At 40.7% G+C, this 26,755-nt stretch overlaps 1 protein-coding gene and 1 pseudogene across 2 annotated transcripts in view; one reads left to right on the top strand and one right to left on the bottom strand.

Annotated features, from left to right (window-relative positions):
- Positions 1-5,785, top strand: part of ORYCUNV1R1662 (vomeronasal 1 receptor oryCunV1R1662) — a 28,702-nt gene extending 22,917 nt beyond the window's left edge. Inside the window, exons 4-5 of one of the 2 annotated variants that reach the window (XM_070063750.1) lie at positions 3,020-3,118; positions 4,336-5,785. In XM_070063750.1, coding sequence (XP_069919851.1) covers positions 4,548-5,483 — 936 coding nt within the window. In that variant the 5' untranslated portion in view covers positions 3,020-3,118; positions 4,336-4,547 and the 3' untranslated portion in view covers positions 5,484-5,785. 2 annotated transcript variants of the gene reach the window in all.
- The window catches only part of ORYCUNV1R-PS1575 (vomeronasal 1 receptor oryCunV1R-ps1575 pseudogene), a 1,374,299-nt pseudogene that overhangs the window by 1,138,841 nt on the left and 208,703 nt on the right, over positions 1-26,755 (bottom strand).

Genomic DNA, 26,755 nt, shown 5'->3' with positions numbered 1-26,755 from the left:
TATATCTGCATGACCACAGATTGGAAAATAAAGTTGTAAGCATTGTACAAAATTACAGGAAGCAAGGTAACATGTATATAAATTAGAGCCAGAATTACTCATGTGACCAAGGTATCAAAGAAATCTGAGAGTCTAGGAGTATGAAAACCCACACAGTCTGTTCAAAATAATGTTCTTTAGAAGGATAAAGTGTGTCCAACCCCATAGTGCTGCTGGGAATGGAAATTTGCTTGTTTCCATAAAGGCACTAATTAGACTAGATATGAATTTATGAGAGCTTAGTGATACATGAGAAAGGTGCTAGAGTCTTCTAAACAAGGCAGAAACCATTGGCAGTGTTGTGGCACTGACTCATTTTGAAGTTGGAGCTATTGCAAGACTCCTGTGTTGCTGACAATGACTGTAACCATACAGTCCCCACAGGCAGATGTAGGATAGCAAGGTGTGTTCATGTGTGGGGAAGGTGAGGCTCAGCAGTTCTTTCCCTGTGCTTTTCCATGTTCCCCTCTGGTGACTCTTGTATGTACCAATCTCAAGTCCAGAGCTTGTCCTATTTCACAGGTGACAAGAAAATCGTGGGCCTGATGGGAGATGAGCTCATAGCAGATCTTCTTATAACCACATGGGTGGAGGTTCATTTCACTTTTGTGGGCTTCCTGCAGAGACTCAGCTGGGTGAGTGTGTGTTTCTCAGCTCTGTCAGAGGCCAGGAGTGCTCCAAAGGGGAGTTGTTAGATGTTGTAGAATGAGATCAATGACAACAAGGAAAATTCTATTTTCATAATTTCAGCCTTGCAACATAGAAAATCACAAGTGAAGTCAGTAGATGCTACAGATGTAAAAATCAATTTCATACGTCTTATGAGGCTAAAATTCACAGATTGAAGACACAACATTTATAGTTACAGGATTCTGCATTTAAATTAGAATTGCATTTGACTGTTATCTTACTTGAGTAATTTTATCACTTTCAATTACTATACCCATAATGTGAAATTTTGTTTTGAAAAACATTGAGGCGATTCTAAATAAGAATGCTTTCTTTTTTGCTTTGAGTTATTTTAAATTTAAGGGTAAGTTGTTTTAAATATTTTGAAATTTTTAAAATTTCCATAGCATAAAACATTAAATTTTTAATCTTGAAAATATTTGAATATTAGCATGTCAATAAAAATAAATATTTTGTGATTAGAGAAAAAAGTTCAAATTCCAAGAACTTAGATCTCCTTTTAAGAATAGAACCCTCTAATTTTAGTTCTTTTGCAGTTTACTTTAAAAGTTTTAATTTTTATTTCATACTTAAAATATACTTTAAATGATCAGTTGATTGCAATATCATTATTGTGTCATCATTAGTTTCAAGATAATGCCTGAATTCAGCAGGCTTCCTGCCTATTTGCCTTTAAGTGCCAAATGGCAAAATGTACAGAGTGTCAGTTTAAAAAAAGAGAAACATTCTAGTGATCTGCTGCACAGCATGATGACTCTTCTATTGTTAATTTACTGTGCATTTCAATATTGCTAATAGAGATTTTAATGCTCTCATAACAAAGAAGTAACAAGTATATGGGATAATGAACAGGTGAATTAACATGACTGAATCATCATTTGATGTATATGTGAACCCTATCATCTCATTGTAACCCACAAATAAACATGCTTATGATTTGCTAAAGTAACATGAAATAACATACAATAAAGATAGAATCTATTCTGGAAATAAATGACTAAATGAAGCAAAGTAATGATGAGAATTAGCCATGCCTTGCTGATGAGAACCAAATGTCTCAAGAAACAACCTGTAGAACTCATTATTTTCTATGTGGACTCTGGAGATGGTTAATTTTGTCTCAGCAGCCTTATGGATTTCTTGTATTTGAGCATGGGCACTCTGAGATAAGGAGCCTCCAATGACCCCAACCAGGGCACCTGCAACAGAGGGAACAGGTTTTCAATTTCCTTCCAAATTCCCTACCTCAGTCTGCTGTTGTGACTCTTACCCTTTCATGTTTATAATGTATAGATACATGATGATAAGACATATATATGCAAGCCGATCATATCTGTTAGATTTTCAGAAATTTCTTTGTGCAGTGGATAACTGGTCACAGGTTTTACAATGCTATACAAAATATAGTCAATGAGAAAAATATTTTTGATTTTTGTAATTCAACAATAAAGAATAAGGTATTATTTTATAATATAGATTACATATATACATCTGAGCTGGGAAGAATACAAAAATCTATGTATAAACGATGTCCATTTTAAACCAATATTTCTCTGAATTTCAACGTAAAGACGAAAATCTTACAATGTTATTTTTATCTGAAATGACAGATCATTGTATATAAAATGGCCCCCGTTATCTTGTAAAAGGCTTCTTCCTTTCATTGCACTCCACTTTGCTTCTGATGTAAGTCCATAGATTTTGTGGTAATTCATTTGTTCTTAGTATGTTAAATGGTGTTATTTTCCCCACCATAATTCACAATTATCTATATACTTTGGAGCATAAAATATTGACAGTAAAATAAAAATCAGAAAAATGATCATGAAATACGTTCTCATTATTTGTCTTCTGATTTCTCAAGTTTTGATTTCTCATCCTTGGCCCCAGCAGAAAATGGTAAATGAGTCTCTTTTTCATGGTACATTCTAAGGTAAACATTCACATTTGTGTATTTTTTAAATAAATCATTTCAAATGCACTTTCCTTTACAATATGATCAACTTGTATCTGACATGTATGGATTTCTTCTCTTTGCATACCTTCTATTTTCTTTCTCCTCTTGTCTGCACTGTGTTATTCAAAACCCTGTAATTGTTTCCATGTCAGGGTTTCCAAATTCAGCAAATTCAAATACAGGATCCTCAATTAAGTTTAAATAACAGGACATTGATAAATGGCTTTTAGTAAAAATACACCATATGTGTCTATTAGCTTGTAGTAGCTAACTCATTTGCCTAAAATAGGTTTAATGTAGTTCCTGTTTTTATTTACTGACTTCTCCTCTTAGGAACCATAGTTCTCTGCAGTCCAGCATCAGCATCAAACCCTCAGAGCCTTGCACGTGAACACTTGCAGATGGTGATAGGATTGCATCCAAGAGAATGAGGTAGGTATAACTTTAAGTCAGAAAAGAAATACTAAAATTATTTTCTGCAATGTTTTATCTGAATAGCTCCTTGTATGGCTCAAATGCATTGGATTAATAAAATGATTTAGGTATGTTCAGGCAAAATAAGCATTTGTATCTGTGCCCTATTAATTTTTATTAACACTCAAGAGGAACTCTTAAAATCTGGGAATCATTATGTTTGTGCCTTTAAGTCAACATGATATTGGTGCTTCTCCTGGTCTAACCTGAGATCAAACCAAGTTTTCTGAGAATGCACAACTTCTTCGTGGTAGCAACAGGTTGTATGACCCTGGCAGTTCACATACACAAATATTTTAGTAAGTGTAGCTTTTGGTAAAAGAGTATCAAACGTATAACAGACTCTATGGTTTCCCCATTATAAACACAGACATTTCATTCGGATTTATAGGTTTTTTTCTAATTCAACTATGAATCTCTAATATTAACTAAGAACAAAACTTCCCAATATACCTGAATGCTTATAATGATGGGCCTACAGTTATACAAGTGTCCTTGAAAACAATCACACTCATTGGTCTTAGAAAATGGAAGGAATGTGGTAATTTTCAGTTTTCTCAGCATCATACAAGTAAACATTTTATCACATTATTATGGGTTAAATGTCCCCTCTGAAACTCATGCTGAAATTTAATTGCAATTTAAGCAGTATTAAGAGGTGACATAATTCAGAGGTGATCAGATCACAAAGGCCACACCTTCATGGGTATGGTTGGTGTAATTTTAAAAAGGCATGTGTACTTCCTTGCTTTATGGCCCCTTAACTTTTTGCTATGGGAGAAAACAGCTAGAATACACATATCAAATGACAGAACCTCGATCAAGGATTTTCTAGCCTCTGGAACTGTGAGAAAATATATTTATGTTCTATAATTTTTCTGTTATAGCTTCATGACATGGAAAGAAACCTCCAGATTAAATTAACTAGATAACCTTGTTTTCCCTACATTCCATGTAATAGCATGGTAATGTAATAGTGAAATCTTAACATTGTAAAAATATATTTATTAAGGCCTGAAAAGAATGATCTTAATTTTTGAGTATCTAAGAGTCTTTTAAAGCATGGAAGAATGTTCCACAATTTTGTTAGCAATAAACATGTGTTAATGCTGATCAAAATTCAGTATCTAATTATATTGCCCATGCTTTGTTTTTCTCTTTCTAACTGAAAGCAGTGATTTCACAGTACTCTACTGAATTGAAGACTTCACATAAAGAATCTCTGGTATGGAAACTGAAAATAACAGAAATCTGAGACCATTCTGAAGATGGGAAGCTAACACAAAAAGTGGATTTCTAGTATGCAGAGTAATACTTACTGATCCTATGAGACCTACTGTATTTGTTTTCTTTTCAGGCATGCCTGTGTTTCCTAACTGTTAATAAGATGAGCACACTTTCTGCTCATGTGGCTATTAATAACTGTATTCTCTGCCAAGCTGGCATTGGAATCTCATCCAACAATTTCCTCCTCTTCCACATCTTCACACGCCCGCAGTGTCACAAGCCAAAGCTCACTGACATAATCACTTGTCACCTGGCCCTTGTACACACAGTGATGCTTCTTACTGTGCTGTTTTTGAGGTCTCCAGACCTGTTTGAGTCCCTGAATTTTTTCAATGACTTCAAGTGTAAGGCTTTGTTCTACATCAACAGAGTAATGAGGGGCCTCTCCATCTGCACCACCTGCCTCCTGAGCATCATCCAGGCCATCACCATCAGCTCCAGCACCTCCTGGTTGGCACAGTTCAAGTATAAATCCACACATTTCATCTTCTATTTATTTCTTTCATTATGGTTTCTCTGTTTGTGTTTCAGCACTAGCACAATCTTCCACACTGTGGCATCTTCCAATGTGACCCAAACCAATCTGATGGTTCTCACTAAATATTGTTCATATTACCCCATAAGCCCTAGCATCAGGAGTTTGATCTTCACAGTGTTAACATCCAGGGATGTCTTCCTGGTGGGAGTCATGCTGCTCTCAAGTGTGTACATGGTGATCCTCTTACTCAGGCATCAGAGGAGGTCCCAGCACCTTCACAACACCAGCCTCTCCCCAAGATTCTCCCCAGAGAAAAGGGCCACCCAGACCATCCCGCTGCTGGTGAGTTTCTTTGTGGTCATGTACTGGGTGGACTTCATCATCTCATTCTCCTCCCTGATACTGTGGTCATATGACTCAGTTATCCTGGGTGTACAGGGTGTTGTGGTCAATGCCTATGCCACTGTCAGTCCATTGATACTAATCAGTTCAAGTAAAAGGATAATTAATATTTTTTCAAAACATACCATGGCAAAGCTTCGAATTTTAACAAACTGAGTAAAAAACAGAGTGGTATTTGGGTGAACATGTAGCACAGATGCTGCTTCAGATGCCCACACCCCATTTGGGTTTGAATACCACCTGTGCTTCTGGTTATGCTTTGTATAAATGCATATCCTAGATGGCAGCAGGAGCTGCTTTAAGTACATAGGTTGCTGCCACCCACATAGGAGAAACATATGAAGATCTAGAATCCTGGGTTGAGCTTTCTGTACCCTGCTGTTGCTGGCCTTTGAAGAAAAAATCAGATGAGGGATATCTCTCTCTCTCTTTCTCCATCTCTCCCCTCTTTTTCTCACCCTATGCCTTTCAGATAAAGTAAAAATAGAAAATATAAATTTTTACAATTCTCTTAAAATAGATATTTCACACATGATGAAAATTATTCTAATGAAATATGTTCCTATGGGAGTCAATAAATCTCTATGGAATTATACTTCTCTCCTTTTTGTGTGTTTTTTAAAATAAAGGTTGTGGAGATTTTGCTGTCATTGCATTTAAGTTGCAAGTATTTTCCTCCATGCATTCTTAAATTCTTAAAATAGTTTGGGAACATGTACATGTTTTTTCATAGGTACATGTACACTAAATGCATACACAGATTTACTAAATATGATTCTGATTTATGTATGAGCATTTTTATTTTTAAGCTTTTTAATATAATGAAATGATGTAAGGAGTATCATGTCTGATATACTATGTTAGGCATTTATAAATTATTTTTATTGGATTACATCTTTCATAATTTTACAAATTCTCTAATCTTATGATCCAAATAAATGGGCTTTATTCCTTATCATTCTAATTATCACATGACTACCATGACTACATTTGATTTTTCTATCATATAGTCATTCTTTTTTTTTTTTTTTTTTGACAGGCAGAGTGGACAGTGAGAGAGAGAGACAGAGAGAAAGGTCTTCCTTTGCCGTTGGTTCACCCTCCAATGGCCGCTGCGGCTGGCGCGCTGCGGCCAGCACACTGCGCTGATCCGATGGCAGGAGCCAGGAGCCAAGTGCTTTTCCTGGTCTCCCATGGGGTGCAGGGCCCAAGCACCTGGGCCATCCTCCACTGCACTCCCTGGCCACAGCAGAGAGCTGGCCTGGAAGAGGGGCAACTGGAACAGAATCCGGCGCCCCAACCGGGACTAGAACCCGGTGTGCTGGCGCCGCTAGGCGGAGGATTGGCCTAGTGAGCCGCGGCGCCGGCCCCATATAGTCATTCTTTAAAACAGTTTGGAAGCTCGGTCTTTCAATTCATTAACACTCTGATCATTTGAGTTTAATTTAATGTTTAAACTGTGCATTGTATATTGCTTGTTGCATTTTTCAAATATTTGCTTTATTTTCTTATTTTCCCAATGAAGTTCTTTGTTCTTTACTGTTATTACACCTCATTTTCATCATTAATGCTTTCATTTTCTACTTCAAGTTTTGAAATACGATTCCTATATTGAATTTCTGATAACCTTCATTCTGGTGGCTTAGTTTTGTGTATGCTTCATTATTTTCAATTTGAGTATCTCATTAGATGTCTCTCAGTCCTTGGAAAGTCTCTAGTTGGCATAATTCCTTGTTTCTTCCAGTTGTCCAGAGGGAATGTTGTAGAACTCACACAGCTTTGAGGCTCAAGTGGTCAGCCAGTGTCCTAGGGTCAGCACTTGTATCTCAGTTGATTTTTTTCTTTCATTCTATCGGTTTATGTTTCTTATTGAAAAGTTATCCCACGTTCCTCTTGGATTTAAGGATTTTTATAACTTTTCGAGTATATTTAGATGTGTTACAAGAGTTTGGGAACATGTACATGTTGTTTCATAGGTACTAAATGCATACACGAATAGAGTATTTCACATGGTTTGAGGAAAACAATAGGCTCTCATGAAAAATAACAGAAATAATGGGTTTCTCATCTGAGAATATTTCATGCCCAGGAAATATACCATATATTTATAATTTTTGTAGATTGTTATTTGTCATTACTTTCTGATAAATAATCTTATATTTCACATAATTATATGAAGTTATAATCTATTATATTATTGGAGAGCACTAGAATATGGTGATAACTAATATTTTTCCATTCTTTAGAGTTTTTTTAAATAGTTGAATTACTTAATTGGATTCAAGTTTTGACTCCAATCATTGTAATTTCTACCTTGCACTTCTATTTCTTTTCCTTTTTTTTTTGACAGGCAGAGTTAGACAGTGAGAGAGAGAGAGAGAGAGAGAGAGAGAGGTCTTCCTTTTGAGAGAGACAGAGAGAAAGGTCTTCCTTTTGCCGTTGGTTCACCCTCCAATGGCCGCCGCAGTCGGTGTGCTGCGGTTGGCACATCGCGCTGATCCAAAGGCAGGAGCCAGGTGTTTCATGCGGGTGCAGGGCCCAAGCACTTGGGCCATCCTCCACTACACTTCCCGGGCCATAGCAGAGAGCTGGCCTGGAAGAGGGGCAACCGGGACAGAATCCAGCACCCCAACCGGGACTAGAACCCGGTGTGCCGGCGCCACAAGGTGGAGGATTAGCCTATTGAGCCACGGCGCCGACCGGGAAGTAATGTTCACTTTATTTTGCTCTTCAAAATGTTTTCTATCATACTAACCTGTCAGTTTTTAAATTACATTCATTTTTCATTTTGTTTCTGTATCTATTATATACTAGTACACTAAGTTTTATGATAATTTTTATGTTACCTACAATTCTAAATGTTCTAATCAACTGTTTCCATGATTCTTCATGTTATTCATATTTTGATTGTTTTAACATTTAAAAGTTTATTTAGTGGAAAAAGAGGAGGGGGACACCTTCTATCTGCTGGTTCAAATGCACAAAACAATTGCGGTTGGGCCAGGCTGAGGACACGAGTTAGAATCCCACCCAAGTTTCCTACTTGTTACATCCTAAGGTATGCATTAGCAGGAATATGGATCAAAAGCCAAGGCAGGACTTAATCCTAGGCATTCTGTTGTGGGATGTCAGTGTCCCAGGTGGTGACTTATCCCACTGTGCTATCATGTGCACTCTTTCATGTTATATATTAAAAACAGATATACACAAAAATAGATATGCAAATGATATACTGTATCTGATAAATTAGTATTAAGCAGAGTCATGAAATTGCCATGTAGTCATATCATTCTTCAGTTACAGTGTTACTTATTTTTTCTTACTAAAAATTTCATTATGTAAATTTTGACAAAATATTATGTAGGCTCAGTTTGATATCTTGATAAAACCCAGTTAGATGAAACAATTTATTATTTACATTACACAGAATGTCTCATTTGTTTCATACAAATCTGAGAAGCATTGCAGAGAAGTCATATTTATCTGTTCCTTCCTACATCAGAATAGACTGAAAAGATGGTATTCACAAATTTCCTGATGCCTCATTCTCTCACACTATTTTTTTTTGACAGGCAGAGTGGACAGTGAGAGAAAGAGAGACAGAGAGAAAGGTCTTCCTTTTTGCCGTTGGTTCACCTTCCAATGGCCGCCGCGGCCGGCGCACCCCGCTGATCCGATGGCAGGAGCCAGGTACTTATCCTGGTCTCCCATGGGGTACAGGGCCCAAGTATTTGGGCCATCCTCCACTGCACTCCTTGGCCACAGCAGAGAGCTGGCCTGGAAGAGGGGCAACCGGGACAGAATCCGGTGCCCCAACTGGGACTAGAACCCGGTATGCCGGTGCCGCAAGGCGGAGGATTAGCCTAGTGAGCCGTGGTGCCAGCTTTCACACTATTTTTTTTTTTGACAGGCAGAGTGGACAGTGAGAGAGAGAGACAGAGAGAAAGGTCTTCCTTTGCCATTGGTTCACCCTCCAATGGCCGCCGCGGCCGGCGCGCTGCGGCCGGCGCACCGCGCTGATCCGATGGCAGGAGCCAGGAGCCAGGTGCTTTTCCTGGTCTCCCATGGGGTGCAGGGCCCAAGCACCTGGGCCATCCTCCACTGCACTCCCTGGCCACAGCAGAGGGCTGGCCTGGAAGAGGGGCAACCGGGACAGAATCCGGCGCCCCGACCGGGACTAGAACCCGGTGTGCCGGCGCCGCAGGCGGAGGATTAGCCTAGTGAGCTGCGGCGCCGGCCAGCTTTCACACTATTTTTAATACATCAGATTCCATGATAGTTTAGACATAGCAAACTACAAATTACTAAAAAAAAACTATAATGATAAAAAAATCTAAATGCACTCATGATGAAATCTACTAATGGACATATAACATAGAAAGATACTAATTAATTAAAAACTTTCATTAGAGATAATATGAAATTGCATATATGAGGACTCTTCAAAAAGTTCATGAAAATCTACATTATGAGAAACCCAGACATGAATTTCAAAAGTCTCACATCAAATTGCACTTATCTTTTAATTACATTTTCATAAATTTTACGAAGTACATTTGTATATTGCATGTCTAGTGTCTGAAAAACAATGCATATAACATACCAGGTTAGTAAAACTAAATAAAATTTTCATATAATCATCTTAACAGAAAAGACATCGGGGTAAGCCTATAACCCATTTAAGATTAAACCCTAAACAAGAATTGAAAGCAACTTCTAAAACTGATAGAAAGCAATTATGTGTCAAAATTTGTTCTAGCGGTTAAGAACTAAGTAAGGATTCCAAGATCCTATATAAAATGCTGAACATGAGCGGGCATTGAAATACAAATGGCCAACAGACACATGAAAAAGTGCTCAGGATCATTAGCCATCAGGGAAATTCAATTAAAAGCAATAAGGAAGTTTTACCTCATCCCATTTAGAATGGTGATCATTCAAGTCAAAAAGTAATGAATGGAGGTGAAAATATGGAGGAAAAGGCATGCTAATTTACTATTGGTGAGAATATAAACTGGAGTAACCGTTATGGAAGACAGTATGGAAATTCCTCAGAAATATAAAAGTAGATCTACCATGTTACCCAGCCATCCCACTCATGGGAAAATACCAAAAAGAAATAAAATCAGCATATAAAGGAAATAGTTGTTCTCCCATGTGTATAGCAGCTCAATTCACATTAGCTATGATACAGAATTAACTGAGGTGTCCATCAAATGACAAATGGGACAATGTGGTATACACACATGATGGAATACTACTTGGCCATAAAAATAATGAAATCCTGTCTTTTGCAACAAAATGCATTCACCTGGAGACCATTACCTTTAGTGAAATAAGCCAGACCCAAAAAGACAAATATCATACATTTTCTCTGATTTGTGATAGCTAATCTGCAGAGTGCAAAAATGTTAATGTATATGCATGAAAGTGATAATTAGATTTGTTTATTGTTTATGGTCCTTGACTATACTCATGTGGAACAGTGGTCTATTTTTCACTTGTTGTAGTCTTTATTTAGTGGATTATAAAGTAAAATAAAATATACTATTGCAAAAAATAAAAGGAAAATAAAGAAAGGTGAGGGCAGGAGGGAAGCAGGTATTAATTTCTTGGAAATGTATCTATGTACTACATAAAATTGTTATCCTCATAATAATCAAAATGTTTACAATATTTGTGCAAGAACTCACAGGTTCTATATCTGAGTGGGTTCAGTTTCCAGCTCCATCTCACTTCCCCTTTTTGTGACTGTAGACCATGGGAAACAGAAGTAATGGCTCAAGCAGTTTGGTTTCTTTCACTTATGTAGGAGATTTGAATTGAATCTCCAGTTCCTGACTGAGGCTTGTCCTGCAAAGCCACACCGTGTGGGAGAGCAGGGCGACAGTGTCCTTCCCACAAGGAACACCAGAGAGGTTTCGTGAACATGTCTGAATTTATTCACAGCCACATCCACTTTTTAAAGGGCAGGGAGAAGGGTTCATAACTAACTCAGGGGAACACTAACTATAGGATAGAATCAACACTGGTGACAATATGCCTCTCCAATCAGCTTGGTGGTAGCTTTCCAGGTGGGCCTGGACCACACTCAGGAGCAGTTTATCTGATTGGCAGAAGGTGGAGGAGGGGAGAAATGTGCCTGGGCTCAGGCTAACTGCTGGAATCAACCACACCTGACTCTGGTCCTGGCCCACCCTGGTTGTTGTAAATATCTATGCTATCTGGGCTGGCGCTGTGGCATAATGCAGGAAGCCACTGCCTGAAGCGCTGGCATCCCATGTGGGTGCTCTCTGCTATGGCCTGGGAAAACAGTTGAAGATGGCCCAAGTCCATGGGCCACTGCACCCTCGTGGGAGACCCAGAAGAAGCTCCTGGCTTCAGATCAGTGCATCTCGGGCCATTGCAGCCAATTGGGGGTAAACCAGCAGATTGAAGACCTCTCTCTCTCTCTCTCTCTCTCTCCCTGCCTCTCCTTCTCTCTCTGTGTAACTCTTTCAAATAAATAAATAAATCTTTAGAAAAAAATCTATGCTATCAACCAGCAGATGGGAGATATCTCTGTGTGGGTTTCTTTTTCTCTCTCTGTAACTCTTTCAGATAAATTCTTAAAATTATGTCAGAATGAAAGTTCTTAAACCCTTCTCATGAGTACTAGTCTTGTTTTATTACTTAATTATCCCTACCATTATTAAAGATTCCAAAAAATGTCTTGAATAACAACAAATTGTGGTCAATGCTATAATGGATTTAGTAAAGGATTAAGGCCACATGGCAAGAAGAGATTGATTGCAATTCAGAGTGGGGCAGACCTGGGAGAGCTTTCTGGAGGAGCTGACATCTGAGCTGAACTGAAAAGGCCAGCTGACATGTGGTTGGGAAGGAAACGCTGTGGGCAAAGACTTAGAAAGTGTCCATGGTGGCAACTGAGGAAGTGGAGGGAACCTGGCACCCCTGGAGTATATCATGGATTGTGGGGAGCAACTCAGACTAGACTAAGTTACTCGAATTAAGACTTATTCTATGCATCTGCTCTCCCACAATATGGCGCTGAGAGAGGAGTAAACAGCTTCTACGCAGCTGCCTCCAGTTCAACCAATAAACTGCAGGACCTGCTCCTGATTGGAGGAGAGCAGCGTACTCGGCGTGTGGGTAGCAGAGTTGGGATTGGTGGAAGAGGACTATAAAGGAGGAGAGAGACAACATGCATGAGGAACATCTAAGGGGAACACCTGAAAGAACACCTGAGCAGCCCCCGAGAGAGCCGGCCAGTGGTGTGCCGCTCCCCTGCGGAAGTGGGGAAAGTGGCAGGGGGCACCGCCCTTCCATGGAGATGGAAGGACGGCAGCCAACCCGGGAAGAACCAGCAGCAAACCCGGGAAGGGCCGAGCAGACAAAAGAACAGCGCAGGGTCCTGTGTCGTTCCTCCACGAAGAGGGGGAGCGACATAATGGTGCCGTGACTCGGATGTGAAGCTTAGGAGGGATAATGGATATAATGGGGCAAGCAGTTAGAAAGTCGGAGAATAGCCACATTGGACAGTTTTGATAACATCAAAATAATGGGCTTGGACTTGACTCTGCAGGCACTAGGGAGCCTTGGAGAGCTTTTGAGGAGGGCTGGATATGATCACTCAGTGTAGAAGTAGGTCAGATTAAGTTGAAGGTGGGAAAGAAGTTAGAGACAATTCTGAGGTTATAAAATTCCCATATTTTCCATTTAATTTCAGCAAAAAAATTACAAGAGGTGACCATCTTGTGATTTCAGGAATTTTTGATACAGAATTTCATGTGTTTAAATTTTAATGGTTAATTATGCCTCCAGCAAAGTGATTGCTCCTCTGATCTTGTATTTTTAGCAGAGGCTAAGCAAAGCTTGAAAGAGCAGCATTGATAAAACACATATTCCCCCCTCCCTTTTTTTTGGCAAGAATAACATCTGAGTCAGTACTCCAGATTTTCTCCAAGGAAAAGTTATCCTTGTTTTAGTTTCAGAGACAGGACCATGAAATGTGACCATATAGCAGAAAGAAACAACCTGACAAGAAGCAGGACTGTTAGATAAAATTCAGTCCCCATGTTAGCACTGTATCCAGCTGCCTGGCTTTGTAATCAGGCCCTGCCACTTACAGGCTATGTAACTTTTGGCATGTTACTTAACCATTTTGTGTCTCAGTTCTGCCATCTGTAAGATGGGAATAGCAATAATATTTACCTCCAGCATTGTGGTGAGGATTAAATAAATTGACACCTATAACATGCTCTCAATAGTGCCTGGCATATAGTAAAAACTCAGTAAATGTGTACTGTTTTCATTAAGTAATCAAGCAATAAAAATGAAATAACTGTCCATGACACAGTGTAGCTTACTGAGCCTCTTCACAAATCCACCTGGTCACTGAGCTCCACAGTAGATGGATGCTAGTTGTTCTAATTACCATTGTTGCTAGCAAACACAAAACCTAGAAGCATGAAAAAGCCAATTGCTTCTGCTCACAGGCCCTGTGAATCAGGAATTCTGAAAAGGTACAGTGAGAATGTCTTCTCTCTGCTTACCATGTCCAGGGCTGCAGCTGGAGAGGACCTGAAAGGCCAGTGAGGGGAAGGGTGGAGTCGAATCAGCTGAGACTGACAGGTCCGCTGCTGAACGTCTTTGCTAATCTTCCTGGACATTGGTGGGATGACTGTCCCCCAGTCACTAGGCTTACCATGACTATGCCACTTACCTTTTGTATATGTGCATGGAAGTGACCTTTTACCCCATACATACATACAACTATTATGTATCAATTAAAATTTAAAATACAGTCATGTGCCACAATTCAGTAGTTTGGTCAAGTACAACATCATATGTGACCATGATCCTGTGAGATTATATCACCTAGTTATGTAGCCATCTTGGTTTGTGCAAGTACACTCCATGAGGTTAGCACAGTGAAGAAATCACTTAACAATGCATTTCCCAGAACAAGTCCCCAGCATTAAATGACACAGAACTGTATTTTTTTAAATGAGGTTCACATTTATAAGAGTTGGCATACAAAGTTCATATTTTAGGGGTTTCTAGGATGAGTTCAGTACTAACACTGGTCAGCCAGCAATTTCGTATCCTTTTCTCACAAGGGAAGACAGAGCTCTGCAAATGTCCAGATATTTCATGATGATTTTGTTCTCTGGGAAAGTCACACTTGGCCATTGCCCAGTGGGTGAATAATGAGGGGGAAGGAGACCCCTTCTGTGAGGTGATAGGCATTGTCACGCTGGAGGGCATCATAGAGGAGATCATCAAGTCCGAGATCCTGGACGAACCTGACCTCTACAGTAAGTGCATGGCCTTGGCTATTCTCTGAGGCCGTCCTGTTTGCCTCTGAGACTCTCAGCGGCAGCCCAGCTTGGTGCAGTGTGAATGAGTGCCAGAACAAGCCCAGTGCACTGATGTGTGTCAGCCACTCTGTCAAGCGGCTTAAATCATCCATGAGTCACTGGGAACATGCTGGCTGATTACCCAGAGAGTACCTTTAGGAGCTGAGCCAAGACTATGAAAAGGAGACCTCCCAGCCTTTGCTTGGGAAACACCGTGTATCCAGAGTGGAGCCCAGAGGTTTCTCTGCCCTTGCCTCTGCCCTCTGTCATTCCTTTGTTGTCTCTTCTACCTACACACAGACCTCAGCAGCCCCTGGGGGTCCAAGTCACAGTCTGCTCACACCACATACCAGGGAGTGATGGAAACCAGCATGAGGTTGCCCACCCCATCCTAAGCCAAAACCTTCAGTGTCCATATGCCTGCTCAGATATGGCACTGCTCTCTTAGGCCTTTCAGCCCACCACCCAGGTTTCTATTCCCACCCCTTCACCCTGGACAAGTCACCTGCCTGGCTAGAGTCCCTGCCCTCTTCTGTCTGGGTTCTTCTCCCGCCTTCTCCCTCCCCGGAACAATATGAACCACTGTATGCAGGGAGTGGCTGCTTGGGTTACTGATCCTTATGAAAGCTTTGCTTGCAAACATTACAAAAGCTACCTTGCCTCTGGGTCTCTGGGATGGGAGTGTTATCCCTGGGACAGTAAGCATTTTCTCCTCTGGATTTCATCTTTTCCTCCCCTCAGATAACTCATTTCAGACCTCTGTCCTTTGCTAGAAGCAGCCTTTCAGAAACCAACAGCTGGTAGAAACAGCTCAGACACTGCACAGCAGTAAGGCTGTATAGAAAGAGTGTGTTGCCTTTGGGCTAGGAAAAAAAAATAATGCTGAATGGTGAGGCCAGGGCTGTGGCATAGTGGGTAAAGCCACCACCCATATTGCTGGCATCCCATATGGGCGCTGGTTCCTAACCGCCCTCTGCTATGGCCTGGGGAGGCAGTGAAAGATGACCCAGATCCTTGGGCCCCTGCACCCATGTGGGAGACCCAGAAGAAGCTCTTGGCTTTGGATCAGCACATCTCTGTCCATTGCAGCCATTTGGGGAGGGAGGCAGTGGATGGAAGAACTCTCTCTCTTTCTCTGCCTCTGCCTCTCTGTAACTTTGCCTTTCAAATTAATAAATGAAATAAATTCTCTTTATATATATATATATATATACTTAATATATATATTAAGTAAAGATTTCAAAGTTTGCACCCACATAGAAACACAAAGTGAAAAATACTGTTTGAGTACTCGTTATAGCATTAAATCTCAATGTACAGCACATTAAGGACAGAGATCCTATATGAGGAGTAAGTGCACAGTGACTCCTGTTGTTGACTTAACAAATTGACACTCTTGTTTATGGCATCAGTAATCACCCTAGGCTCTTGTCATGAGTTTCCAAGGCTATGGAAGCCCCCTGAGTTCACCAACTCTGATCATATTTAGGCAAGGTCATAGTCAGAATGGAAGTTCTCTCCTCCCTTCAGAGAAAGGTACCTCCTTCTTTGATGACCTGTTCTTTCCACTGGGATCTCACTCACGGAGATCTTTCATTTAGGTGTTTTTTTTTGTTTGTTTGCTTGTTTGTTTTTGCCAGAGTGTCTTGGCTTTCCATGCCTGAAATACTCTCATGGGCTTTTCAGCCAGATCCAAATGCCTTAAGGGCTGATTCTGAGACCAGAGTGCTGTTTAGGACATCTGCCCTTCTATGAGTCTGCTGTGTATCTCGCTTCCCATGTTGGATCATTCTCTCCCTTTTTTATTCTATCAGTAAGTATTAGCAGACACTAGTCTTGTTTATGTGATCCCTTTGGCTCTTAGTCCTATCATTATGATCAATTGTGAAAAGAAATTGATCACTTGGACTAGTGAGATGGCATTGGTACATGCCACCTTGATGGGATTGAATTGGAATCCCCTGGTATGTTTCTAACTCTACTGTTTGGGGCAAGTCAGCTTGAGCCTGTCCCAAATTGCACATCTCTTCCCTCTCTTATTTCCACTCTTATATTTACCAGCAATCACTTTTCAGTTAAGTTTCAACACTTAAGAATAACTGTGTATTGATTATAGTATTCAACCTAAAGTATTAAATAGAACAAACAAAAAATACTAAGAGGGATAATGTATTAAGTTGTTCATCAACATTCAGGCTGATCAAGTCACCGTTTCTCAGTGTTCATTTCACTTTAACAGGTTTCCTTTTTGGTGCTCGGTTAGTTGTCATTGATCAGGGAGAACATATGATATTTGTCCCTTTGGGACTGGCTTATTTCACTCAGCATAATGTTTTCCAAATTCCTAACAGGGATCACTTTTCAGTTAAAATTTAAACACCTAAAAATAATTGTGTGTTAATTACAGAGTTCAACCAATAGTACTAGAACAAAAAAAATTACTAACATGGATAAAGTATTACATTGTACATCAACAGTCAGGACAAGAGCTGATCAAGTCACTGTTTCTCATAGTGTCCATTTCACTTCAACAGGTTTCCCCTTTGTTGCTCAGTTATAAATCTTTAAAAAAAAGTTTTAAAAAGCTGAATGGTGGTCTGGCCTTGGCAGGAAGGAGCTGGAGTGTCCCAGTGCCCCCACCAGGACGCAGGTGCTGCTGTGCTCTGGGGCCAGGAAGGGACTGAGCTCAGAAATGTCCTGTCCCTCCCCACCCAATGCTCCCTTTTCCACCTCTGCCCACCACCCTTGCTTTAGAATTCCTGGAGTCTCAGTAGACAAATTGGTGAAGACACTCACACTAAGGTGTTAGTGGCTAACAGAAGTCTAAATGAGTCAGCCCCTCCCAGGACATTTGTTTGAGCAACCTTAATACTCCAGATCCCAATCTTGAAATAAAAGGAAGGAAAGGAGAACCCAGAGGAATAGTTCTTTAATGATGAAATGTTAACTGCCATTCTGAGTGGGACATGTTGAATGACACACATCAGCAGACTGCTGGCTAGTGACAAAAGGAACTGGGTCCCCCACCCTTACTTGCTACTCTCTTTCTCTACGGGAGGCAGTTAGGGTTTTTCCACCCAAATAAGCAAATACCTGGTATGATGCTTACCGAGCTGCTAAAAGACCAGGATCCAGAAATACCTTGTTTTTCTTACATGACCCTGACTTCCTATAGGGTCCAGACTCCTGGGTCTGTACCTTCCCACTACTGTGAGCAGAGCAAGAAGAGTGTCCTTCCAGGGAACAGGTGACTGCAGAAGCCCAAAGTCAAAAGCAGCCCCTAAGAGCCGCTTGGCAGGGAAGGGCACTTTCTCCCTTTACAGGGAGATCCAAAGGAGCTGGCAAGAGCACCCTCTAAGAGGAAAGGGAGCATAAAGGGGACCAGATTCTGGGGCCCTCTTTTAATTCCCCAGGGGGTTATCCCCTTCCATCACATCCACTCAGCTTTCACTGGAAGTTCCCTACAGCCCTGATGGCTTCAGGCCAAGTCTGGAGAAAGACCCAAGTATCTCCCCCAATTTCCCTAAAAGCAGATGAGATAGGCCAGGAGTTTCAATGATTTATGCAGTATTCAGGGAAGACAGAAATGTCCATGGAAAACACCTACCACACCAAATTAAATTGGAAAAAAAATTTTTTTTCCAGTCAATAATCACAGGCCCAATATATGGGCTCTTGGGGGGTGCCAGGCCATGCCTCAGGCCCCTGCTCACCTTCATAGATTACAGGTCCATTCCTATTTCTTTCCTTCTTACCTATATTTCCCTCAATTCTCCCCCCATGGAGGGGCTGGGGTTGAAGCAGAAGAGGTAGTGACTGCTCTCACCCTCTTGCATGTATGACTTTGTGCAAGTACTTTCACTATAGTTTCTTTTTTTAGCTTTGAATGCATTTTTATTATTAAAATTCATCTTTCATGAAATTTTTATCAAGTAGTATTTTTAGATTAAGTTTAGGGTATAGCTGCAATACATACAGGTGGTTTTCCAGTCCCAATTTACAAAAAGCATTATTTATTAGTAACACAAATATAGAAAGAATTCAGTTTTCTTTTTACTCCAACGTTTATTTTTAAAAGATCATTTACTAACATCCAGCTATAAATGAATTAAACAGAAGAAAAGGAGCACTACTTCATAAAGATTATTATGGCCAAACCATCCAGTTACCCAGGTGTGTGGTGAATGATATTTCAGAGTCCACTGTGGCTTTAGATAGTTTTTGTTAGCAAATAAATTCTCTTGTAAGGGAAACCTAATGAATGATAACAGTACACATGATATTAGTAACAGTTAAAATTGAGCAAGTCTACCTGTTCAGTGGATGACTGTGCAGTACAAGACAAATGCACACCCCATCAGTTCATTTTGTTTTCAGATAAACAGGCACACTAATGATACACTGGGAGCACTTCAGCAGGTCACCAATAACAATTTCAAAGTTTTGAAAAGAATGTAAACAATGTACAGTATCTTGCACTGAAAGAGTACAACACTTAAGATGGCATTAGTAAGTCCAGCACCGCGTCTCACTAGGCTAATCCTCTGCCTGTGGTGCCGGCATCCCAGGTTCTAGTCCCGGTCAGGGCACCAGATTCTGTCCCGGTTGCTCCTCTTCCAGTCCAGCTCTCTGCTGTGGCCCAGGAGTGCAGTGTGCACCCACATGGGAGACCAGGAGGCAGTACCTGTGAGGGAATGGACCCTCACTAGATGCAAACTCTGCCTCCATTTTGATCTTAGACTTCCTTGTTTCCAGATGGCAAGAGATAAATTGATATTTATAAGCCCCATAATATATGTCATTTTGTCATAGTAGCCCGAATGCACTAAAGTGCATACTACTAAAATTATTACAATGAGTATTATTTCATATGTGAAATACATAAATGTAGCAATGTAATATTGTGAAATGCATAAATATTCATGAGAAAAGAATGTTACTATTTTTAGAAAAGAATGTTTAAAAAATCTATGGCGTTATAATGAAATTCAACTATACATCTCAAAATATAGTCTTCTATTTATTCAACATATCGTCTTTTTTAAAGTTTCTATAAGTTACACATATAAAAAAGTCTGAGAATAGTATGGTTCAGTAAATAATTACTAAAATTTTACATAATTAAAGTTGTGATGGTCTTTGAAGAAAAAAAAAGAAAAGAAAAACTTACATATACATAATGTGTAAATGGTTTTAGAATCTGTTTCCTTACACTCTGCATATACCTTCAGTCTACTCCAGTAACAGGTATATGCATGCATACCTCCACTCTCTACATTACACAGATATTGCACAAGTGACATTGCCAACTACACACTCGTACAGTCTGGCAAGATTTAGGGTTTACCTTTTAGTAATTTTTCTAAGTATTCAAATCCAATACTATTTTCCAGAAAAGCTATTATGACCAATTTCAGAAAAAGAATGCTTACTATCTTTCCTTGATCCACAGTGTTAAAATCTGTACCAATATATTTAGGCATTTATGTTTTCCAATATCTAAAATTCAGCAAAACCTGCTTAAAGAATTGTTTCAAAAACAGGAAATGCTTCTTCGGTTAATGTGAAAAAAATTAAATACATCCACAGGGCATTCATTTTTTCACCAGAGGTCTCACTCTACATTCTGAAAAGCATTGCAGAGCAATAGTTAAGTCTGTCAGTTTTCAGAGAGCCATTAGGTGCAAAGTCTGCTAAAAATCTTGTACCATAACATTACAGCTGGATGTGTTTCTTGCTGAACTGCACAAGATCATTCAGCTCGCATCTTATTTAAAACTTTTTAGGGTATGCTACAGCTGCTGAAAGGATTTCTGTTTTTCTTGGCCCATTTTTTGTTGTATTTGTTGGGTCTTTTGTTGGATTGATGACATCGCCACCATTCAGGGTACTTACGTTCTGACTGGAGTAACTGCCACCATAAGTATTAAAGACCCCAATTTTGTTACTACTTGAATGCATTAGTTCTGGATCCTCAGTTATGTGTTGTTTGAGTTTTTTTGTTGTTGTTTTTGTTTGAGTTTTTGAAGTATTTTTCAGCAAATATTTAAAAACATCATTCACATTTAGATCTTTCACTGATGTTCTGTAGAATCTTAACTTCAGCCTTTTTGCCTCATTCTTTGTACAAGAATCATCCAAGAAATCAATCTTATTTTTTACAAGTACAGTTCATATATCCCCAACTTCAGCTCCGACTTTCTCTCTCCAACTGGAAATTGTTTCAAAAGATTCCCTGTCTGTAGTAGAAAATATAAGCACACAAGTCTGGGCTCCTGGATAATAGGCATTCATTATTGTATCAAATTCCTTTTGACCAGCAGTATCCCATAACATCAATCTGACATCTTCATCAATAACTTGGATTTGTTGCTCCAAAAATCAACTCCAAGGATTTCTTGTAGTCTTTTATAAAAATGCATTTGCAATATTGCTGAATCATACTTGACTTTCCAACTGATCCATTCCCTACAACCACCATCTTGACGGCCACTTCCATATCTTCCTCCAACATGTTTGGAGTTGAAATGGTTTTTGTACCAACTCTAATGACAGGTAATCAGGTCTTCTCTCTCAGATTGTCCTCCCAGCCATGGACCCGCAGCCCAGCGTGACCGGCTCCTCCTGGTCACAGCGCAACCTCTGCTGCCTCCCAATGCCCCAGGTCCCCTGTAGGGGCCACACAGCTGGCTAGCGCCCGATTTCACTCTATTAAAAAGGACTGTGATTTTTTAAATGAGCTTTACTAATGGCCAAGGCTCAGAAGGAGCAGGCTCAGCAGCTGCTGGCTCCGCCGGCAGTGGCGGGGCGTGGAGACCAGACTCCCCTCATCTGTGGACTCGCTGCGCTGCAGTGCATGTGACCTCACTGTAGTTTTTAGTTGGAGTCTCATAACTGCATGTGATGAGTAGGAAAGCTGTCGCTAACTATCATCAGCTTCCTTATATAGCCTCAGGCAAACAAAAACGTATGTTTAGAGATGTTACACAGCTAGAAGGTAGGGGTGCCCAACTGCAGTTTTTGCATGGTTACCACCTAAGTGTAAATCACCTAAGTTGATTAGAGGCATTTTCCACTAGAGATAGAGATACCCATCTCTATCCCTCAGCAACATCCTTCCACTCCCTAGGAAAGAGGTGTGGTCATGTCACCTGTGGTTGGCCCTGCAGAAATGTGTGTGATCCCAAAGGATTTCCCTGTCCTGTGTGACTCTGGGAAAACCTCTAAAGACCAACAGTGATTCTGAGATAGCTGCTATCTGTCCCCCTGTGACCCTACAGCTGACAATCAGAAGCAGTAGGTCCCACACCAGGAGAGGAAGCGGCACGACTTCTCCTTGTTTACACTTTCCAACTCTGAGATCAGGGTGAAGATCTCACCCCAGTTCCTGCTGGACACACATTGCTTCATGGCCACAGGCAGGACCCTGCCCTGGCCCCATGAGTCTGCAGTGTCGTTGAAGCAGTATCTCTAGTGTGGCCAGAGATGTCAGTGCCTTCTGTTCTCATTCCAACATGCAGTGGCACTGAGAACCACTGTTCTGGGAAGGAAATTGCCTTATAGAGGGTATTGGATGCCACATGCTGTCATGTGCAGCCCAGAGCTCACCACGTAGGGATTGAAGTATAAACTACTCAACATTTTCTTCCTCTTCAGAAAAGAGCTAAAGAAACCATGGTTGTGCTTTCCCCTTACTTCACTCACTTCCTGGCTGGAGCCTGAGGCCAAGCCCATCCTGTTATTGTAGGGGTGCCCCAAGTATTTGAACAGGAAAGTCATTTTCCTATACAACAAGACCCACAAGGATTCTGAAAATATAGAAGTAGCCTTTTTTTTTACAGGCAGAGTGGACAGTGAGAGAGAGAGAAACAGAGAGAAAGGTCTTCCTTTGCTGTTGGTTCACCCTCCAATGGCCGCCGTGGGCGGCACGCTGCGGCCTGCGCATCATGCTGATCGGAAGACAGGAGCCAGGTGCTTTTCCTGGTCTCCCATGGGGTGCAGGGCCCAAGCACTTGGGCCATCCTCCACTGCACTCCCAGGCCATAGCAGAGAGCTGGCCTGGAAGAGGGGTAACTGGGACAGAATCCAGCGCCCGACCAGGACTAGAACCCAGTGTGCTGGCACTGCTAGGCAGAGGATTAGCCTATTGAGCTGCGGCACCGGCCTTAGAAGTAGACTGTTAATCTTGGGGTATTTAGAAGGAAAAAATGATGAAAACTCTAAGAAAATTGGCTTTAAGAGAACAATCCTCAACACAATTAAGGCAACTGTGTTGTATCTTCATACAATTTTTTAAAATATTTTTATTTATTTATTTAAGGAGTAGAGTTACAGAGAGAGGCAGAAACAGAGAAAAAGTCTTCCATCTGCTGGTACACTCCCCAAGTACCCTCAATGGTCAGAGCTGAGCCCATCCCAAGACAGGAGACGGAGCTTCTTGCGGGTCTCCCACATAAGTGCAGGGGCCCAAGCACTTGGGTAATCTTCCACTGCTTTATATATAGCAATGAAAGATGGTTTTGAAAAAAGAATTTGACAGAGCTCCATCTTGTTCAATATTTGGGAATGATTTGAAATGTATTGGAGTTAGTTCCTCTTTAAAAGTTTTCTGGAATTCAGTTACAGATTCATCAGGGCCTAGACTTTCCTTTGATAGGAGAAGTTATCTCTCTATGCAGACTGGTGTCTTAGCTATTAATAGATACTAATATAATATGTTTTAAAGCAATATACAAGTTATTATTTTTATCCTATTTCTTTTTTAACTTTTATTTAATGAATATAGATTTCCAAAGTACAGCTTATGGACTACATTGGCATTAGATGGCACTGGTATATGCCACCTTGATGGGATTGAATTGGAATCCCCTGGCACGTTTCAAACTCTACCATTAGGGGTAAGTCCAATTGAGTATGTGATGAACTGTACATCTCCTTCCTCTCTTATTCCCACTTTTATATTTAATGAGGATCACTTTTCAGTTAAATTTAAACATGTAAGAATAATTGTGTATTAAAGAGTTCAACCAATGGTATTAAGTAAAACAAAAAATACTAAAAGCAATAAAATAGTAAGTTGTTCCTCAATAGTCAGGACAAGGGCTGATCAAGTCTTTGTTTCTCATAGTGCCCATTTCACTTTTTTTTTTTTTGACAGGCAGAGTGGACAGTGAGAGAGAGAGAGAGAGACAGAGAGAAAGGTCTTCCTTTTGCTGTTGGTTCACCCTCCAATGGCCGCCATGGCTGGCGTGCTGCGACTGGCGCATTGCGCTGATCCAAAGCCAGGAGCCAGGTGTTTCTCCTGGTCTCCCATGGGGTGCAGGGCCCAAGGACTTGGGCCATCCTCCACTGCACTCCCTGGCCACAGCAGAGAGCTGGCCTGGAAGAGGGGCAACCAGGACAGAATCCGGTGCCCCAACCGGGACTAGAACCTGGTATGCCGGCACCACAAGGAGGAGGATTAGCCTATTGAGCCATGGTGCTGGCCTACCCATTTCACTTCTACAGGTTTCCCTTTAGGTGCTCAGTTAATTGTCACTGATCAGGGAGAACATATGATTTTGTCCCTTTGGGACTGGCTTATTTCACTCAGCATGATGTGTTCCAGATTCCTCCATTTTGTTGCAAATGACTGGATTTCATTGTTTTTTACTGCGGTATAGTATTCTAAAGAGTACATATCCCATAATTTCTTTACCCAGTCTGCCATTGATGGGCATTTAGGTTGGTTCCAGGTCTTGGTTATTGTGAATTGTGCTGCAATAAACATTAGGGTGCAGACCGCTTTTTTGTTTGCCAATTTAAATTCCTTTGGGTAAATTCCAAGGAGTGGGATGGCTGGGTTGAACGGTAGGGTTATCTTCAGGTTTCTGAGGAATCTCCAGACTGACTTCCATAGTGGCTTGACCAGTTTGCATTCCCACCAACAGTGGGTTAGTGTCCCTTTGTCCCCACATCCTCGCCAGCATCTGTTGTTGGTAGATTTCTGTATGTGAGCCATTCAAAAGGGGTGAGGTGAAACCTCATTGTGATTTTGATTTGCATTTCCCTGATTGCTAGTGATCTTGAAAATTTTTTCATGTGCCTGTTGGCCATTTGGATTTCCTCTTTTGAAAAATGAATATTGATAAGCCGCTCCCAAATGGACAAATGCCACTTGTTTTCCCTGATAGGTGACAACTAACTGAGCACCAAAAAGGAAACCTGTTAAAGTGAAATGAACACTATGAGAAACGATGACTTGATGAGCCCTCACCCTGACTGTTGATGAGCAGCTTAATATGTTATCCTCTTAGTATTTTTTCTGTTTGTTCTACTTAATACTGTTGGTTGAATACTGTAATCAATACACAATTCTTCTTAAGAGCTGAAACCTAACTGAAAAGTGATCACTATTAAATATAAGAGTGGGAATAAGAGAGGGAAGAGATGTGCATTTTTGGGACATGCTCAAGCTGACTTGCCTCAAACGGTAGAGTTAGAAACATACCAGGGGATTCCAATTCAATCCCATCAAGGTGGCATGTACCAATGCCATCTCACTAGTCCAAGTGATCAATTTCTGTTCACAATTGATCATAATGATAGGACTAAGAGCCAAAGGGTGAATCACATAAACAAGACTAGGGTCTGCAAATATTAACTGATAAAATAAAAAAGGGAGAGAACGATCCAACATGGGAAGCAAGATACACAGCAGACTCATAGAAGGGCAGATGTCCTAAACAGCACTCTGGCCTCAGAATCAGCCCTTAAGGCATGCGGATCCGGCTGAAAAGCCCATGAGAGTGTTTCAGGCATGGAAAGCCAAGACACTCTGGCAAAAAAAAAATGACCTAAATGAACGATCTCCGCGAGTGAGATCCCAGTGGAAAGAACAGGTCATCAAAGAAGGAGGTACCTCTCTCTGAAGGGAGGAGAGAACTTCCACTTTGACCATGGCCTTGTCTAAATATGATCAGATTCGGTGAACTCAGGGGGCTTCCATAGCCTTGGCAACTCATGACAAGAGCCTAGGGTGATTACTGATGCCATAAACAAGAGTGTCAATTTGTTAAGTCAACAACAGGAGTCACTGTGCACTTACTCCTCATGTAGGATCTCTGTCCTTAGTGTGCTGTACATTGTGATTTAATGCTATAACGAGTACTCAAACAGTATTTTTCATTTTATGTTTCTGTGTGGGAGCAAATTGTTGAAATCTTTACTTAACATATGCTAAACTGATCTTCTGTATATAAAGAGAATCGAAAATGAATCTTGATGTGAATGGAAGGGGAGAGGGAGTGGGAAAGGGGAGGGTTGTGGGTGGGAGGGACGTTATGGGGGGGGAAGCCATTGTACTCCATAAGCTGTACTTTGGAAATTTATATTCATTAAATAAAAGTTAAAAAATTATCAAAAAAATGTCTATTGAGGTCCTTGGTCCATCTCTTAAGTGGGTTGTTTGTTTTTGTGGAGTTTCTTGATCTCTTTGTAGATTCTGGTTATTAACCCTTTATCAGTTGCATAGTTTGCAAATATTTTTCCCATTCTGTCAGTTGTCTCTTCACTCTCCTGACTGTTTCTTTTGCAGTACAGAAACTTCTCAATTTGATGCAATCCCAATAGTTGATTTTGGCTTTGACTGCCTGTGCCTCCCTGGTCTTTTCCAGAAACTCTTTGACTGTGCCAATATCTTGAAGGGTTTCTCCAATGTTCTCTAATAACTTGATGGTGTCAGGTCGTAGATTTAGGTCTTTAATCCATGCTGAGTGGATTTTTGTGTAAGGTGTAAGGTAGGGGTCTTGCTTCATGCTTCTGCACGTGGAAATCCAGTTTTCCCAGCACCATTTATTGAATAGACTGTCCTTGCTCCAGGAATTCGTTTTAGATCCTTGATCAAATATAAGTTGGCTGTAGATGTTTGGGTTGATTTCTGGTGCTTCAATTCTGTTCCATTGGTCTATCCATCTGTTTCTGTACCAGTTGATTACAACTGCCCTGTAGTATGTCCTGAAATCTGGTATTGTGATGCCTCCGGCTTTGTTTTTGTTGTACAAGATTGCTTTAGCTATTTGAGGTCTC

This window comes from Oryctolagus cuniculus, chromosome 19 (genome assembly GCF_964237555.1).
Source record: "Oryctolagus cuniculus chromosome 19, mOryCun1.1, whole genome shotgun sequence".
Lineage (NCBI taxonomy): Eukaryota > Metazoa > Chordata > Mammalia > Lagomorpha > Leporidae > Oryctolagus > Oryctolagus cuniculus.
This window is presented reverse-complemented; position numbering and strand designations above follow the sequence as displayed.